This window comes from Heteronotia binoei, chromosome 15 (genome assembly GCF_032191835.1).
Source record: "Heteronotia binoei isolate CCM8104 ecotype False Entrance Well chromosome 15, APGP_CSIRO_Hbin_v1, whole genome shotgun sequence".
Taxonomy (NCBI): domain Eukaryota; kingdom Metazoa; phylum Chordata; class Lepidosauria; order Squamata; family Gekkonidae; genus Heteronotia; species Heteronotia binoei.
In genome coordinates, this window is record NC_083237.1 from 13690338 (window position 1) to 13706724 (window position 16387).

General features: G+C 40.5%; 1 protein-coding gene across 1 annotated transcript in view; it reads left to right on the forward strand.

The window, feature by feature from the left end:
* LOC132583078 (vomeronasal type-2 receptor 26-like) overlaps nt 1–16387 on the forward strand; it is a 28394-nt gene that overhangs the window by 6683 nt on the left and 5324 nt on the right. The window contains exons 2-4 of the mRNA XM_060254742.1: nt 12612–12790; nt 13403–13580; nt 15338–16183. Coding sequence (XP_060110725.1) covers nt 12612–12790; nt 13403–13580; nt 15338–16183 — 1203 coding nt within the window. The remainder of the gene's footprint in view (nt 1–12611; nt 12791–13402; nt 13581–15337; nt 16184–16387) is intronic.

The following is a 16387-nucleotide window of genomic DNA, read 5'->3' on the forward strand; positions in this document are numbered from 1 at the left end:
AACTCTCTCAAGTCTGTTTGCTAAAACCTTAGCAAAGATCTTATAATCTTGATTTAGTAAACTAATGGGCCTATACGAACCTACTTCTTCCAGGTCTTTCTGGGGCTTTAATATCAAGATTATTTCTGTTTCCTTCCATGAGTCCGGGGCTTTCTTTCCTTCCAAGACTTTGTTAAAAACTACCTGCAATTCGGGTGCTATGATTTCTACCATTTCTTTATAAAAGTCAGAAGTAAAGCCATCCAGCCCTGGTGATTTACCTTTTTTAAGCGCTTTTATTACTTCCTTTATCTCTTGGAGTGTAATCTCACCCCCCAGTAAGGCTTTCGCTTCCTCCTCTATGGTTAGCATAGGTGCATCCCACACCTCCATTATATTCTTTTTCATATATAACTTTTTATAGAAATCCTCAAATGTCTTAGTGATTTCCTTAGAGTTTTGAGTTGTATTATTATTAATTTTTATACTTCTAATTGATTCTTTTGCCTTTTTAACTTTCAAATAATTGGCTAACCTTTTTGCTGTATTAATACTATTCCTCTGGAAGTTGTTCCTAACCATTATTTCCTTTTTTCACATTGTTGCCATGTCTAGAGCCTCCAACTGTTTTTGAATCTCTTTAATTCTGATCTGTAAGCTAGGATTACACTTTCCCATTATTTCTTTTTGTAACTCCTCCAATTCATTAAGTTTCGTTTGCCTTTTTTTATACCATTCTCTTTTTATGTCTTTTTCTTTCCTAACCAAATGGCCTCTTATTACCGCTTTAGCAGCGTCCCATAATATATTGATTGACACAGTGCCTCTATTTCCCCTAAAATATAATTTTAGCTTTGTCATTAAGTATTCCCTATCCTCTTCTTTTGCCATTACCAAGTTGTTATATCTCCAAGGTCTGTTTGTCGAGGGAAGTTTTAGTTCTAATTCTATGCTTATAGGGGCATGGTCAGAAATCAAAATTGGATGGGTCTTAATCTCTTTAACCGCCATATTATTATTTTTTTCCAAAATTATATAATCTAAGCGGGATGCTGTTTTATGTCTACTAGAAATATGTGTCGGGCTGGGTCTCGTGTCGGTAAACTCATGAGCGTCCTTCAAGCCCCAATCTCTTAGCTTAATACTATTGTTCTTGGTTATGTCCGTATTTAAATCACCCACTACAATTAGTTCGCCCTCTGAAAACTGTTGTATCTTCTTAAAAACCAAGTTTAAGAATTTCCTTTGTCTTTTATTTGGTGCATAAACATTTACTTTAGTGATTTTTATGGCTTCCAGCTTAAACTTAACTAACAGATATCTACCTTCCTTATCTACTAATTTTTCAATGTCCTCCACTTTAGTATCCCTACGAATCAATGTAGCCACCCCTCTGGCTTTGGAAGACCCTCTTGCTTCTGCTAAAACCTGCCACCTCAAGTCTTTTATCAATGGTTTTCTATCATTTATTTTTTTGTGAGTTTCCTGTAGGCACAACAGATCAATTCTTTGTTCTTTAGCCATTTTAATTACTCTGAATATCTTAAGATTTGATGTTAAGCCATTCACATTCAGTGAAAGGACTCTTAAAGACCTATCCATTATCCTTATTTGTAACAAACTTGGGCCCTACTGGCTGAGGGTATTTTACTTTAATTCTTACTAAAAACCCACCCCCCATTCCCTTCCCCTGTGGCACAGACAACTTTCTGGATGAGACAATCATCCTGTCTTCCACCTTCCAGGGAGTACGCACCCCGTCCCTCCCCTTCTAGCTTCTACCTAAAGTTAGCTCAAATTGTTTTATACTTCCCTTTAGTAGTCCGTCCTTGGCCTTTTCTCTTGTCTACTTGAGCTTCCTTCTCCCGGGTCCACATCGACATCCACTGTTTCTTCTTCTTCTTCCTCTCTTGAGTCTCTCAGGTCGTCTGTGGCGATGCCCAGGTGAGTAAGGAGATCTGTTGCTTCCTTAGGGTTGCGAGCCACCAGCCTTCTTTCCTCTTTAAAAATAATTATTGAGGAAGGGTACCCACAAAAGAATTTAATCTTATTGTCATATAATTTTTGCCCAAAGGGTCTCATTAGCCTCCTCTTTCTGATGGTTTCCTGGCAAAAGTCTTCCCTCACCCAGACTTTCCTTCCTCTAAAAGAGAGATCTTTCTTTTTTTTCAAAGTCTTGAAAACAGTCTGCTGAGTCTTTTCCCTTGAAAATTTAATTATAACTTCCCTTGGGGCACCTCCATCTTGTCTCCTTTGCAGTCTATGAGCCCTCTCAATGTCCTGAGATTGCAGAGTAACTTCTTGCTCACCCATCCAGTCTATAAGAGTTCCTTCCAGCAGTTTATTATTTATTTCCTCTGAAATTCCACCCAGAATCAAATTTGCTCTTCTGTTACGGTCAGACAGTTCTGTAAGCTGCGTATTCAGCTGGGCTATCTTCTGCTTGTTAGATAAAGCCAGCTCGTTAGCCGAGACAGCAATGCTCCATGTTTCTTTGAGTTCAGCTGCAAGTTCTGAAACTGCCTCTCTCACTGACTTAATTTCGGATCTTATCTGGTCCTGGGACGACATTATTAAAGCCTGGAAAGCAGACATCTGCTCTGATAACTCCTTAATGGATTTAGCCATAGTTTCTCACTCTTCTGGAGTTACACGCAACTGCTGAGTAATTAACCTGGGCGTTGCCTCCTTAATTTGATAATAAAAGTTGTTATCTTACCCTCTGGGACCTCAGAAAGGATTTCTTACGTTCTTCAGACCTTCGTAAGTAAGCTCCTTCTTCAATTAGTCTTGCCAAAGAGCTATTTACATTCTTTTGAGCTGTTTAAAATTCCAATCCGAAGAGGAGGACGAGCAAACAGCCGGCTTTCTCAGCGCATGCGTACCATCCCCCCACCATGTAACTTTTCACCTCCGGAGGCTTCAGTCTCCGATTGAAAGACTTCCTCTTGGGATGGTGTGTTTGTGTTACTTTGAAGAAGTTGGCAGCAACTTGTGAGCAGAGATGCCAATCCCTCACTTCAGAGTCGCCAGAAATGGGGGGGAGGGAAATGTCTGCTGGGCACTTCATTATTCCCTATGTGTAGATAGATTCTCATAGGATATAATGGGGAATTGATCTGGAGGTATCGAGGGCTCTGGGGTGGCTGTTTTTTGAGGTAGAGGCACCACATTTTCAGTATAGCATCTAGTGCCTCTCTCCTAAATACCCTCCAAGTTTCAAAAAGATTGGACCAGGGGGTCGATTTCTATGAACCTCAAAAGAAGGTGCCCCTATCCTTCATTATTTCCTATGGAAGGAAGGCATTTAAAAGGTGTGCTGTCCCTTTAAATGTGATGACCAGAACTCCCTTGGAGTTCAATTATGCTTGTCACACCCTTGGTCCTGACTCCACCCCAAGGTCTCCTGGCTCCACCCCCAAAGTCCCAAGATATTTCTTGAATTGAACTTGGCAACCCTATGTGAAAGAACAATCAGAAATAAACAGCATTGAACAAAACTGATGGCACCTAATGCTAAAAAATGTTGCCAAAATTCTGTGAAATCTATTTCAAAGAATATAGCACTGGATTAAGCCTTGAGGACAGATGTATATTGTCTAAGAATCTTTTATTGTATGGGCATCTCCAGTAAATGTGAAGGTTCAAATTTTCTGATGAATTGTGTTGCCCAGATTAGTTCCTTATGCAGTTTAAACAGCAACATGTTTCTTAACATGACAAAAAAACCCCCAGTGTGACAGTATTCAAAAACATACAATGAAATTCTCCTCTTGAATTTTTGGACCCCCCCCCCCCCACTTTCCATATGTAATGACAAGTGCAGTGCTGGTTATGGTAGGAGAGAGATAGAAGGAAAGCCATTTTGCTGCTATGATTGTCTTCCGTGCCCTGTTGGGATGATTTCCAACCACAAGGGTAAGGCGGCATGCATTCTTCAAAGTCTATTGACTCACATTAAAAAAATAAAGTAACAGTAGTAATTGGCAGTGAAATTATACAGTGTGACTCAATAAATGTTAGGTGTGCGGTTATGTGCACAACGCCTCAATTGACTGAAAGAATAAAACAGATATCAACAAATCGGGAGGTGGAATGCGCACGCTCTGAAGAGTAGCATCCTCGGCTCGCCCCTCTCCGGACAAGAAAAGAGATTAGGACTGAAAGATAAGTAAATATTGAAGTTTTGGGGTCATAATATTTGGCAGTGAAGCTAGAGAGTCAAAGAAGTTAAAGGCGTGCTCAGAAGACAGCTAGCACTGAGAAAAAGGGAGTATTTTGGAAAACAGATAAGAACCGGAGGCAGTGATTAGCACCGTTAAAATGGCTGCCACTACAGTGAAACAGCTTTCCGAACAGATAGCACAGTTTCAAGCTTTAATGATGCAGTCTCAGAACAAAATAGAGGAGACTGTTGCTGAAATTAAAAATGAAGTTAGCCGGATAAACAAGGATCTGCAAGATATTAAGCAGCTGGCCAACAAAGCTGATAAGGCAGCGTCAACAAATCAGAAGGAAATAGTTTATTTAAAGGGGCAGATTAAAAGCCTCTCCGACAGAGCAAGAAGGGCAAACCTTATCATTCATGGTATTTCAGAAGACATTGACTCACGACACTTGGAAGACGGGATAATAAATTGGCTCTCAGAACAGCAAACAGGTGTTTTGATTAATGCTGACCAGGTCGAGAGAGTCCATAGGCTTAGATCTAGAAGGTCAGGAGGATCTCCGAGACCAGTAATAGTCAAATTCACAAGAGAAAAAGTGCAGCAGCAAGTCTTTTTGGCTTTGAAGAGGAAGAGGGCACTGGAATTTAAAGGGAAAAGGGTATATGTGAGACAAGACTTTTGCAGTGAAACACTGGAAGAAAAAAGACAAATGAAGCCATTTGCAGATAAACTCTTTCAGAACAAGATATTGTTTACATGGGCTTACCCAGCCACTATTGTGATTTACAAAGAAGGCAAAAGACTCACAGCAAGGAACCCAGCTGAAGCAAGGAAACTCTTGGAGAAGATGGGTCTGGACCCAGGAGAAACAGGAACTCAACCAGAGGAAGAGCTTAATGTCGACGAACCAGAGGAGGGGCCTTCTACACGTCAGGAGAAACGACAGAGGACGAGACTATAAGACGTTCAAGGAAAAGGAGGAACTTCAAAAAAAAAAGGGAAGTACCCCACAAATAAGAGGGAGGGAATATCACGGTCTTAAGTGAAGGAAGGAAATAATAAAAGATCCAGGGGGGGGGGAGGTGTGCCCACCTAAAGGTATAGGGAGGGTGGAGAGATCAACCCAAAAGCGAGCCCTATACCAGAAGAGGGGAGGGGGGATGATGGGGAAGAGTGGGGGGAAAGGGTGTGGGAGGGGGGAAGGGAGAAAGGGGAGAGGCAGAACAGACTTTGTTATCCAGCCAGGGAAGGGAAAGGAGGTGAATGATTATGGCTAAAACTTTGAAAATGCTCTCACTGAATGTCAACGGACTAAGTTCAGACCTGAAAAGATATAGATTAACAAGAATGGCAAAACAACACAATATAGATATCGTGTATTTACAGGAAACACATAAGGCAAAGGATGATATTAAACCGTTGATTAAACACCCAGGATGGAAAGTATTGGCTGAAGCAAGAAGTAGAACTAAGACGAGAGGAATAGCAATTTTAGTACACACAAGGATCGATATTAGGATACTAGATCTCATTAGTGATAGGGAAGGGAGATATTTGTTTATCAAAGGTAGGTTTCAAAATAGAGTAATAACGCTTATAAATATATATGCCCCAAATACAGGACAGAGGAGATTTTTGAATAAAGTTATGCAAAAAGTTCAGAAATTCTCAGAGGGAGAAGTTATTATAGCAGGAGACTTTAACATAGATATGACCAAGGAGAAGGAGGCTAGGTGGAAAAGGAATTTGGTAGAAGCGCATGAGGCCTTAGGCTTGGTTCCAAAGCCGACACATTTATCAAGTAGACACAAGACAGCTTCTTGTATAGATTATATATTTCTTAAAAAATCAAATAATTGGGAGGTGAGGAAAGTAACAACCCATCCAATATGGATCTCAGATCATGCCCCACTAACTATAGAACTGGTGATAAAAAACGAACAAATTAGAAGGACTTGGAGATTTAACAGTATGGTCTTATTAAAAAAAGAAAATAGACAATATATGGAAAATCAAGTAAAACAATATTTTAGAGAAAATAAGGGAACAGTGGCCACAAATATCTTGTGGGAAGCAGCAAAAGCAGTGTTAAGAGGTCATTGTATGATGAAGGAGAAAGAAATAAAAAAAGAATGGTATGCTAACAAGACACAGAAACTCCAGGAATTAGGCGCACTGCAGAGCAGTCAAGGTATTAGATTCTGCCCTGATAGGAAAAAAAAGATCGATGAAATTAGGAAACAATTGGACTTTATGGATTCGAGGGCATTATGGAAAAAACAAACCATGGTAAGAAATGAGTTTCAAAGAGATTCAATAAACTCCGTTAGGAGACTGGCTAATTATCTCAAGACTAGGAAAGAAAAGCAAAAGGTGGAAAGTATTAAGAGACAAGGAAAGGTCACGCAGAACCCAAGAGAAATTAGGCAAGTGTTTCAAGAATTCTACAAAGAGTTATACGCTAGGAGGGATATAACAGAACATATTGAAGAAAGTGGAGAAGTGTTGGGAGATACAGATAGAGAGAGTTTGGAGAAGGAAATAACAGTTCAAGAAATAGAGGAAGTTGTGAACAATTTAAAAGTGGGTAAATCCCCAGGGCCTGACGGCTTTACTGTGGATTTTTATAAGGAGATGAAGGAGTTACTGATCCCCGAATTACAACAGGTGTTTAATGCTATATTGAAGGGAGGGAAAGCTCCCGACTCTTGGAGAATGGCTGAAATAACCATAATATTAAAACCCCAGAAGGATCCTCGGGAAGTGGGTTCATATAGACCAATAAGTTTACTTAACCAGGACTACAAAATTTTCGCTAAAGTTTTAGCAAATAGGTTAAGGAACATATTACCTCATATAATAAAAGAGGATCAATATGGCTTTGTAAAGAATAGGAGTATTGCACATCCTATAAGGAATATATTTAATGTATTGTACCATAAACGTCCTGGGCAACTTGCTTTACTTAAATTAGATGTATACAAGGCATTTGATACGCTGTCCCATGAATTCTTATGGTCCATAATGAAGAAGTGTGGTATTGGGCCACTATTCTTAAAAGCCATTCAAGAGGTCTATAGGGAGGGGTCAGCAGTGGTAAGAGTAAACAACGAACATACGGATCAGCTCCCAATTGAGAGAGGTGTGAGACAGGGGTGTCCACTTTCCCCATCCCTGTTTATAATGGCGATAGAGCAACTAGCAGAAAGGATTAGGAATTCAGGGAGAATAGAAGGCTGTAGAATAGGAAAGGAGGAAATAAAAATCAATTTATTTGCAGATGACATAATCATGACAATATCTAACCCGGAAGAAGCCATTAGGGAAACGAAAATTATTTTAGAAGATTTTGAAGCAGTATCAGGTTTAAGAATAAATATGGGAAAGTCTGAAATAATGTACTTTAATGTTGGTTTGGAAGAAAGGAAAGAGATTAATAGGATAACTAATATGGGGATGGGAGTTAAGAAATTTAAATATCTAGGGATAGAAATTTATAAAAATATTAATAGGATAGTGGAGGGAAATTATAATAAAACCTGGGAGAAAATAGAGAGGGATATGCAGCAGTGGGGGAAAAGGACGATGAGCCTGACCACTAGAATAAAGAGTGTATCGATGTTTTGGATGCCAAGGTTGTCGTACCTTTTTCAAACGATACCATTGGAGTTAGATAAGCAAAAAATGACTAACTGGAACACTAAAATAAGGGAATGGATATTTGGTAGTAGGAAACTTAGATTTCCAAAAAAATTGGCATACAATCATAAATCAGAACTTGGATGGGGAGTCCCAGATATAGTCAATTATTATGAAGCATTTCAGCTTAAAGCATTATTAGAAATAGAGAAGGAAGGGGACCAGAAATGGATAAGGTTTGAGAATGAAGCTAATAATGGGGTAGGAAAACATGGCATCTTTACGAACATGGGGGCGAAGGAACTTAATTTAAACGTGGGACCAAGGAAAAATGGGCTAAATGTTTGGAAGAAATGGCAACCGAAATGGCTGAATCAGGTATCTAGATGGACACCATTAGAAATGTTGATGGAAGGAGACAAGGAGCATAGGTGGAGCGAACTACTTAAGGCTAAAGGATTTAGAAGGGTAGAAGATTTGTTAATACTAGATAAGTTAAAACCATTACATGAATTTCAAGAAGTCGTAGGAATACAATACTGGCTTAAGGCTACAGGATTGTATACTAAAGTTAAGAAGGAAGTGGAGAAGAGTAACTTAAATGAAGAAGAACCTATGGAAAAGTTTTATAAATTAATGGATAAAACAAAAAAAGGATTAGTAGGCATCCTATATAGGAGCATGAATTTAGGTAACGAAGGAGCAATAAGCTACCTTCAACGGTTATGGAGTTTAGAAGGCCAAATAACGAAACGAACAGGGGAGAAGATAATGGAAGGTTTAAAAAAAAGTTAAGATACACAAGGTTAGAGAAATGGAATTGAAATTTTTCACTAAATGGTATAGAACTCCGGCTACTTTAGCCAATATGTTTCCTGGGTTGAGCCCTAAGTGTAAGAAAGAAAAGGGATGGTATTCCCACATGTGGTGGGAGTGTCCTGAGGCCAAGAAACTATGGGATATGGTAGTGGGAATGATAAAGAAATTCTTTCAGGTAGAGCCGAGAATTAACTTTGAACTAATGCAGATGAGTTTATTAGGGAATGAAAAAATAGGGAAGAACAACCAACATTTACTAAAAGCAATGATATCAGCGGGTAAAGCGGTAATAGCGGCAGGATGGAAGGATAAAAGTAAATGGAAGGAAAGTACTTGGCATAACTATCTCTTTGATTTTGTCCAGTCAGATATAGCCGCTATAATGTTGCAAGAAGAATCATGGGAAGAAAGAAGATCAAGAATTAAAGAAAAGTGGCTGACGTATCTGAAATGGGCGAAGGAAGAAAGGAGAGTGGACCTTCAGTGGAAGCTTCGAGTCCTTTGTCCCTGGCTGGAAGAAGAAAAGGATGAATAGACTAAGGGGGGTGGGTTGGGGGCAAATGTAAAATGGATATCAGAAACCATGTAGAGAAACGGATAATGTATTATTAATAAAAATATACATATTAAAAAAAAACAGATATCAACAAATCAAGACAAAATAGAAGTAGTCCTAGCCCCTGTATTTCGATATCAAGAGTGAGAAGACTCCTTCCATTTGGTTGAGCATCCATTTGTCACAGTAGTCGCTAATGTCACAGTTCCAGATTATTGGTATTTCGTAGGTGTGACTCTTTGAGAAAAATGCAGATTGGTCTGCCATCATTTGATGACTGCATCGGTTTATAAAAATCTTTTTCAGATATGGATGACTGTTTTCCATGTCCTGAAGATCATTATCTAAACCAAGAACAAAAATTATGCCTTCTCAAACTGAAAAGCTTCCTATCTTATAAAGGACCTTTGGGGATCAGTCTTGTCTGTTTTGGCCCTTTCCTTTTCTTTCATCACAGTTTTGATGCTTCGGATCTTCATCAAGAACCAGAACACTCCCATAGTCAAAGCCAATAACCGGAACCTCACCTATGCTATCCTCACCTCTCTTCTGCTCGCCTTCCTTTGTGCTTTGCTATTCATTGGCCAGTCTCACAAGGTGACCTGTCTCTTTGACAAACTGCTTTTGGCATGATATTCTCCATGGCAATTTCTTGTGTGTTGGCCAAAACCATCACTGTGATTGTAGCTTTCAAGGCTACCATACAGGGGTCAAAGATGAGGAAGTGGATGGGGGAAAGAGTGACAGTCTCCATAGTTGTCTTCTGCTCCATTGTTCAAGTCACAATTTGCACTGCGTGACTGGTAACATGTCCCCCATTCCCAAATTTTGATTCACATTCTGTAATGGGAGAAATAATTTCAGAATGTAATGAAGAATCAGTGACCATGTTTTATTGTGTCTTGGGCTACATGGTCTTTCTGGCCATCATGAGTTTCACCATTGCTTTGCTAGCCAGGCACTTACCTGATAGTTTCAATGAAGCCAAATCCATCATCTTCAACATGTTGCTCTTTTGCAGTGTCTACCTGTCCTTTGTTCCAACCTATCTGAGCACCAAAGAGAAATTTATGGTGGCTGTGGAGATCTCCATCCAGGCCTCAAGCGGCGGGCTGCTGAGTTGTATATTTTCTCCCAAATGCTTTATCATTGTGTGTAGGCCTGACCTAAATAAGAGGGAGCATTTAAGAAATTGAAACAAATATTTTTTTCTATCTCTGTTTTAGATTGTAACTCAAGGTTTACATATAGTGGATTTTTTTTCTTCCTGCTTCCATCTCGTTTCGTCCGAAGCTGGCAACCTGTGAAATTCTGAGGGGGGCATAAAGCAATGCCATTGCTGCAATGGCATTACTCTGATGCGATATGTGTTGTGGATCTCATACAAGTGTAGACATTTTTATATATATCATTTTAAATTGACTAACATTTGATTGCTGATCTGCATGTCAGCTTCCAACTTTGTTGTGGGAGGAGGACAGTATATAAATCAAATGATGGTGACGATTGATGATGTTGTTAATAATTAACACATTAGAATAAGACTGATGTGGCCTTTACGGTGAGAGTCCATGTCAAAATGACATATCGTTTGTGTCGACAGTACACTAAATAATGCGTTTTGTGAATCGATTTTTACTATATGAGTAAATTAAATCTCAAGGAATTTCCTAATATGGAGTTGGTAACCCTATTTCTTTCCCTCTATCTCCTCCTCTAACTTCAACTTTTGATCATCTCATCCCACCCTGCAGCTTCTACATAGGAAAAGAATAGTCTTTCTCCACATTGTGTGTGTGTGTGTGTGTGGGGGGGGAGCCAAGCAGCTTACATCATTCTCCTTTCTGCCTCTTTCTGCACAACAACCCTGTGAGGTAGGCTAGGCTGAAAGTCTGTGAGTGATCCAAAATCATCCATTCAGCTTCCACAGCAAGAACCTGGGTCTAGCAGATCCCACTCAGAAGCCCTAACTCCTATTCCCTCCTCAAACCACACCAGAAATTTCTAGGAATTTCCCACCAACCTGGAACTGGCAGTCCTAGTCAGGACTGGCCTCAATGAGTTCTCCTTCAGAGGCCTTTAGTGATATCTTCAGCAACGACAATCTCACTGAATTAATATAATGGAAATCAGGAGCTTGCCTTTTCAGATTTTTAATATGTATGGAAATGTTTTTATATATTTAATTTTAATATGTTGTAAACTGCTAATGTTTTAAAACTGTTGTTAGCCACCCTGAGCCTGTCGGGGGAGGGCGGGACATAAATATGATTAATAAATAAATAAATAAAATAAATAAATCTTTCAGATCAACTCTCTCTCTCTGATAATGTTGTTGGTCTTAAGCACAGGACTTCAGTCTCCCGGTCTCTCACTTCCGCTCCCTATCTCTCCCTCTCTCTGTATCTGGTCTGCTGCACCAGGACAATATTTTCTCCCCTGTCTCTGGCTGCTTCCCTTCCAGAGAAGGAGAGAAAGGAGCCCTCAGTCAACTTTCTCTCCTCCTCCTTTCCTCAACCAAATGAGGGAGGGCTTCTTTCTCTCTGCTGCGAAGCCATGGCTCAGTCCTTGTCTGACCTGGGACTGGGCGTTGGGAGTTGCTTTCCATTGAGATTGAGCAACAGGTAGCTCAGCCAGTGACAGGCAGCTCAGTCAATGGGAGATTAGGTGAACCTATGACAGTCTGTCCGGAGAATTATATTATAGGGGAGAGCAAATATGAGGGTTCCTAGGAGAGCCGACTCTTCATCTTCCCCAATTGGGGGACATACACAGTCAGGAGCTCCCCTATGTAGGGCTCAGGGCAGCTGTCACCACCATTGTCCATTGGCTATGACCACCCCTCAATGAAATTTGAAGCAGCATTATACAATCTGAATGTGGAAAAATGAATGGGCTCAGATGGATGCAGCATTGCTAAGGGTTCCACTTTGGAATACAAACAGACGGATGACGCCACTTTTCTTTTGTTATCCCCCTAAGAAAGATCCAACAAAATTTCTGCGGCAACATGATTATCATGTTACTTTCTCAGTCAACAACATGATTATCATGTTACTTTCTCAGTCAATGTTGCAGAGAAATTATAATACTATACTAGAGTTGCCCTTCTCTCTAATTATCCTATTGACCTTGATTTCTTCTATTTCTTCCCTGTCCCTAGAGCATGCCAGTGATCACAAAAAATATTACAAGGACAAGAGCTTTTCCCATAGTCTTGTTCCTTTTAGAACCAGAGGTTGGACTCCATCAAACTGAGCACTGTTCTTTCTTTGAAGCTTTTTTTAACCCAGTATGCTCACTCTATGAGAAGGGTCATTCCTCACAAGGCTGTAGAACTCAGGGAAGCTTGAATTATACCGTGGGAACAGAGGAACCTGGATCTGAAAGGCAGTTTTTCCTGCCAGATGGTGGGATCTGCTATGTTAATCTGAGTCCTCCTGCCTCAGGTGTTGTCCAAGATGAGTATTGCTGATTGCAACGCCACTAGTGATGCTCCTTCTATTCTTCACCAGTATTATCAACCAGGAGAGCATGTTATTGCTGCGATTTTGTCTCAGATCTACATTTGGTTCGGGGAAATAACCTTTGAAAAACTTCCTTCTAATGATAACTTTGATGACCTTATGTAAGAGGTTTTTTTTTTAAAAAAAATCCAAAAATATATCTTATTCACATAATAGCCTTGATACTGTTGATTGGTTTTAGCTTCAGGGCTGTGAGGTATGTCTGTTCCTTTCTTCCCATAGGAAGATAACTTACATGTCCTTTGGTTCAACTGTCTTCTCATCTAAAGGACAATTTCTCATTGGCCTTTGTCTAAAATGCAAAAGACTCTAACAGTACCCCCCAAATCCAGCAAACATCTCCAACTCTTTTGTCAATGTTATGCCTCTCTGTAAATGCTTTTGTTAATATGCGGCGGGGGGTGGGGGTTGTCTTCCAGATTAATATTCCTCTTCATTAGGAGACACCATAAGTTTGCTTTGTGTGATAGTATTACTTCAAGCATCCCAAGCAATCTTTTTTAGTGCAAGATATTTTGAAAACACGCACAGCATTAAAATGCAGCAGGTATCCTATTTTGAAGTGCATATGGTGATAAAGCATGTTACTCTCATTGCAGAGTAATGACTCATCTCTACCAGCATATCCTGGCCTTGGTGTTTGCTGTTAGGGAGGTGAATGAAAACCCCCAGATTCTGCCCAATATCACCCTGGGCTTCCACATCTATAATGACTATTTCAGTGTAAGCAGGACCTATCAATCCTCCATGGAAATGGTTTCCACACAGGGCAAATTCATCCCTAACTACAGGTGCAACACCAAACATGATCTAGTAGCAGTTATTGGTGGACCTCAATCTGAAACCTGTGTCCACATGGCCACCATCCTATCAGCCTACAAGGTCCCACAGGTATGATACAAACCTCTACATCTGTGATGCATTTTTTTAGTTTGAAGAGATATGACTGAAATTTAAAACCCATCCTGTATGTTGCTTGAGGGTTAATTCATGAATCAGGGGTGTGGAAAACTATATTTGTCCATTTGTACATTGAAATAGGTGGGCTAATGAACAATCAACATTCCAGTCATGGCAAGTATTAAAGACATTGGTAGATTTGTAAGATTTGTTTTGTGATTTCAGAAGGAAACAAGTGTGTTTTCAATTGGAAGCTCAGTAGAGTGTGGTGGGTTATCATGGAGAGAACAAAAAATCCTAGACTTCTTAGGAAGAACATAGAAAAGTGTTTGGATCAGGAAACTTCTCCATAGTCTGAAAATGGCAATTTGTAGCCACCTATAAACTGGATTTACATTCTGTCTGAAAGTCCTGTTCCCACAATTACTACATTGCATGAGAAAAATATGAGGCAGCAACAAATAAAAAGCATAAAGAAACAACAGTGTGAAAGAGATCTCTGAGAGCTGTAATATTCACGACACTACAAAGAAATGTAGAAATAGTACTTCAAGCCCCAGAATCAATTCCCCCCCCCCCCCGCATAGACGGAAAGAAGAGATGGATACAAGGGTTTGGGTAACTAAATGCCACTTTCTTTATTATTAAATTAACAGCAAAGACTATAAACATAACAGGCAGCATGGCAGGACCAGGGGATGAAATACCCCTCCCCTGCTGCATGACGGGCAAGCCACCCTGCCCCTAGGTATAGCCAAAATGCATGGGTCATACCTGGCCGGCCTAGCAAAGTTTATATCCTGGGGTTCCAGCCCCCATCCGCACAGCTGAAGGGCGGATCAATCCGCACAAACCCGAGGCAGTCCACTTTATCACTCAAGTAGTCTGCACAGGCCAGGAATAATTTATCTAGACCCCGTGCCCCAAACCTGGGGTGCTATTGGTGCTCACCAAGCTGCATAGCGGAAGTTAGGCAAAAAACCCAGCCAACCTGAAAGTGACCAGCCTACTTAAACCAGCCGCACCCTAGCCAATTCCAGAATCCCTTCTACAAGCCATATGAGGTAGGCAAAAAACACCACTTCCAACAGCCAAACAGGACGAGATGAAAACATTCCTATCCCCTCCCCTATAAATTAAGAGCAACCAGCTATTGCCTACATTGCCTCAAAAATGGGAGGGTGGGCCGAGCATGAGGCGAAGACTGGGAGGTAGAAGCGGAGGCAGCCGTTAAGGCGTGCCTGCTCTGCCCTCACCTCCCATAATTCCATGCCCGCTCCTCTCCTTACGAAGGGGCAAAAAGGCCCCTGGAGACAAGGCTGTGCAGCCTGCCTCCGGTTGGGAGCTGCAATTTCCAATTTCAACACATTCAACAACACCATTCCTAGCATAGCTACCGTGTAAACTTTCACTCTGGTTTTCTGGTACTAAATTTTAAGTTTTAACTCGCTGATTTTAATATATTGCATGAACTTGACAGTTTTTATTGTCAAGATATTTTTGTGTGATCTTTTAACCCACTTGAGCCCACTTGAGAGGATAGCAGGTTGTAACTGGAAGAATCTTCCCAGTTCCATTGCTGGAAATGCATGCTGAATACTCAAAATGGAATCTGTCTAGGATCTCAGGTAATGTTTGTGAGAAGACAATAAAACATCTGGAGCTACCACAATAACAGACATACCTGCAAACATTTCACTTTGGAAATCTCTTTCCTTTCTCATCTCCTCTTTTCTGTATTTCTTTAGCTCACATATGGCTGTGCTCCAATGCTAATTCACAGAGATAAGGCAGTTTTCTTCTACCAGACATTTCCAAATGAAGCCCTTCAGCATGTTGGGATTCTCCAGTTATTGATCCATTTCAAATGGACCTGGGTTGGAGTGATCTCTCAAAATGAGATTAATGAATATGCAGAGCATTTTGTTCAGAATGTACTTCCCATCTTTGCCCAAAGTGGCATCTGCTTTGACTTTATAGAACGAACCCCCATATTATCATTTTCCACGCAGACTGATGAAACGGAAATCAGCATCACTAAAATAGGCAGCATTATCATGAGAAGCTCAACAAATGTTGTGCTCGTATATGGTGAAAGTGACACCATGATTGTTTTGAGAATGTTGCTCGATCTTTCAGATTTTGAGGGCCTGTCAATGAAGACAAAAGGTAAAGTCTGGATTCTGACAGCTCAGATGGCTTTCACTTCTCTCCCCATCCAAAGAAATAGGGACATCCATTTCCTCCATGGTGCGATATCCTTTGCAAGTCACTCCAAGGAGCTCTTAGGATTCCAGAAGTTCCTTCAGATGAGAAGCCCAACCTCAGAAAAGGAAGATGGTTTTATCCTGGATTTCTGGCAACAGACCTTTAACTGCTTATTCCCCAAGACCATGGCAGACAACACCAATGAGAAGGTCTGCACAGGAGAGGAGAAACTGGAAACTGTTCCTGGATCGGTTTTTGAAATGAGTATGACAGGCCACAGCTATAGCATCTACAATGCTGTCTATGCAGTGGTGCATGCTTTGGATGCTATGCGTTTATCCCATATGAAACATGAGCCAAGAGTACTCCTGAATCAGCTGTGGCAGGTAAGGATCTGAGCACACTTAGGTTAAGATCCAGCAACTGACTCTTCCCTCATTTAAGACAGCTCTGATTGCATCAATGAGAGCACATACTTATCAATCACAGATTCCATCCGGTGGAAAAGTCACCCTGAGGAGGATATTTCTAGAAGTTTTTGGGATGCCCTGCGGAACCATTTCATTTGCAGGGCCTGTAAGACTGAACTG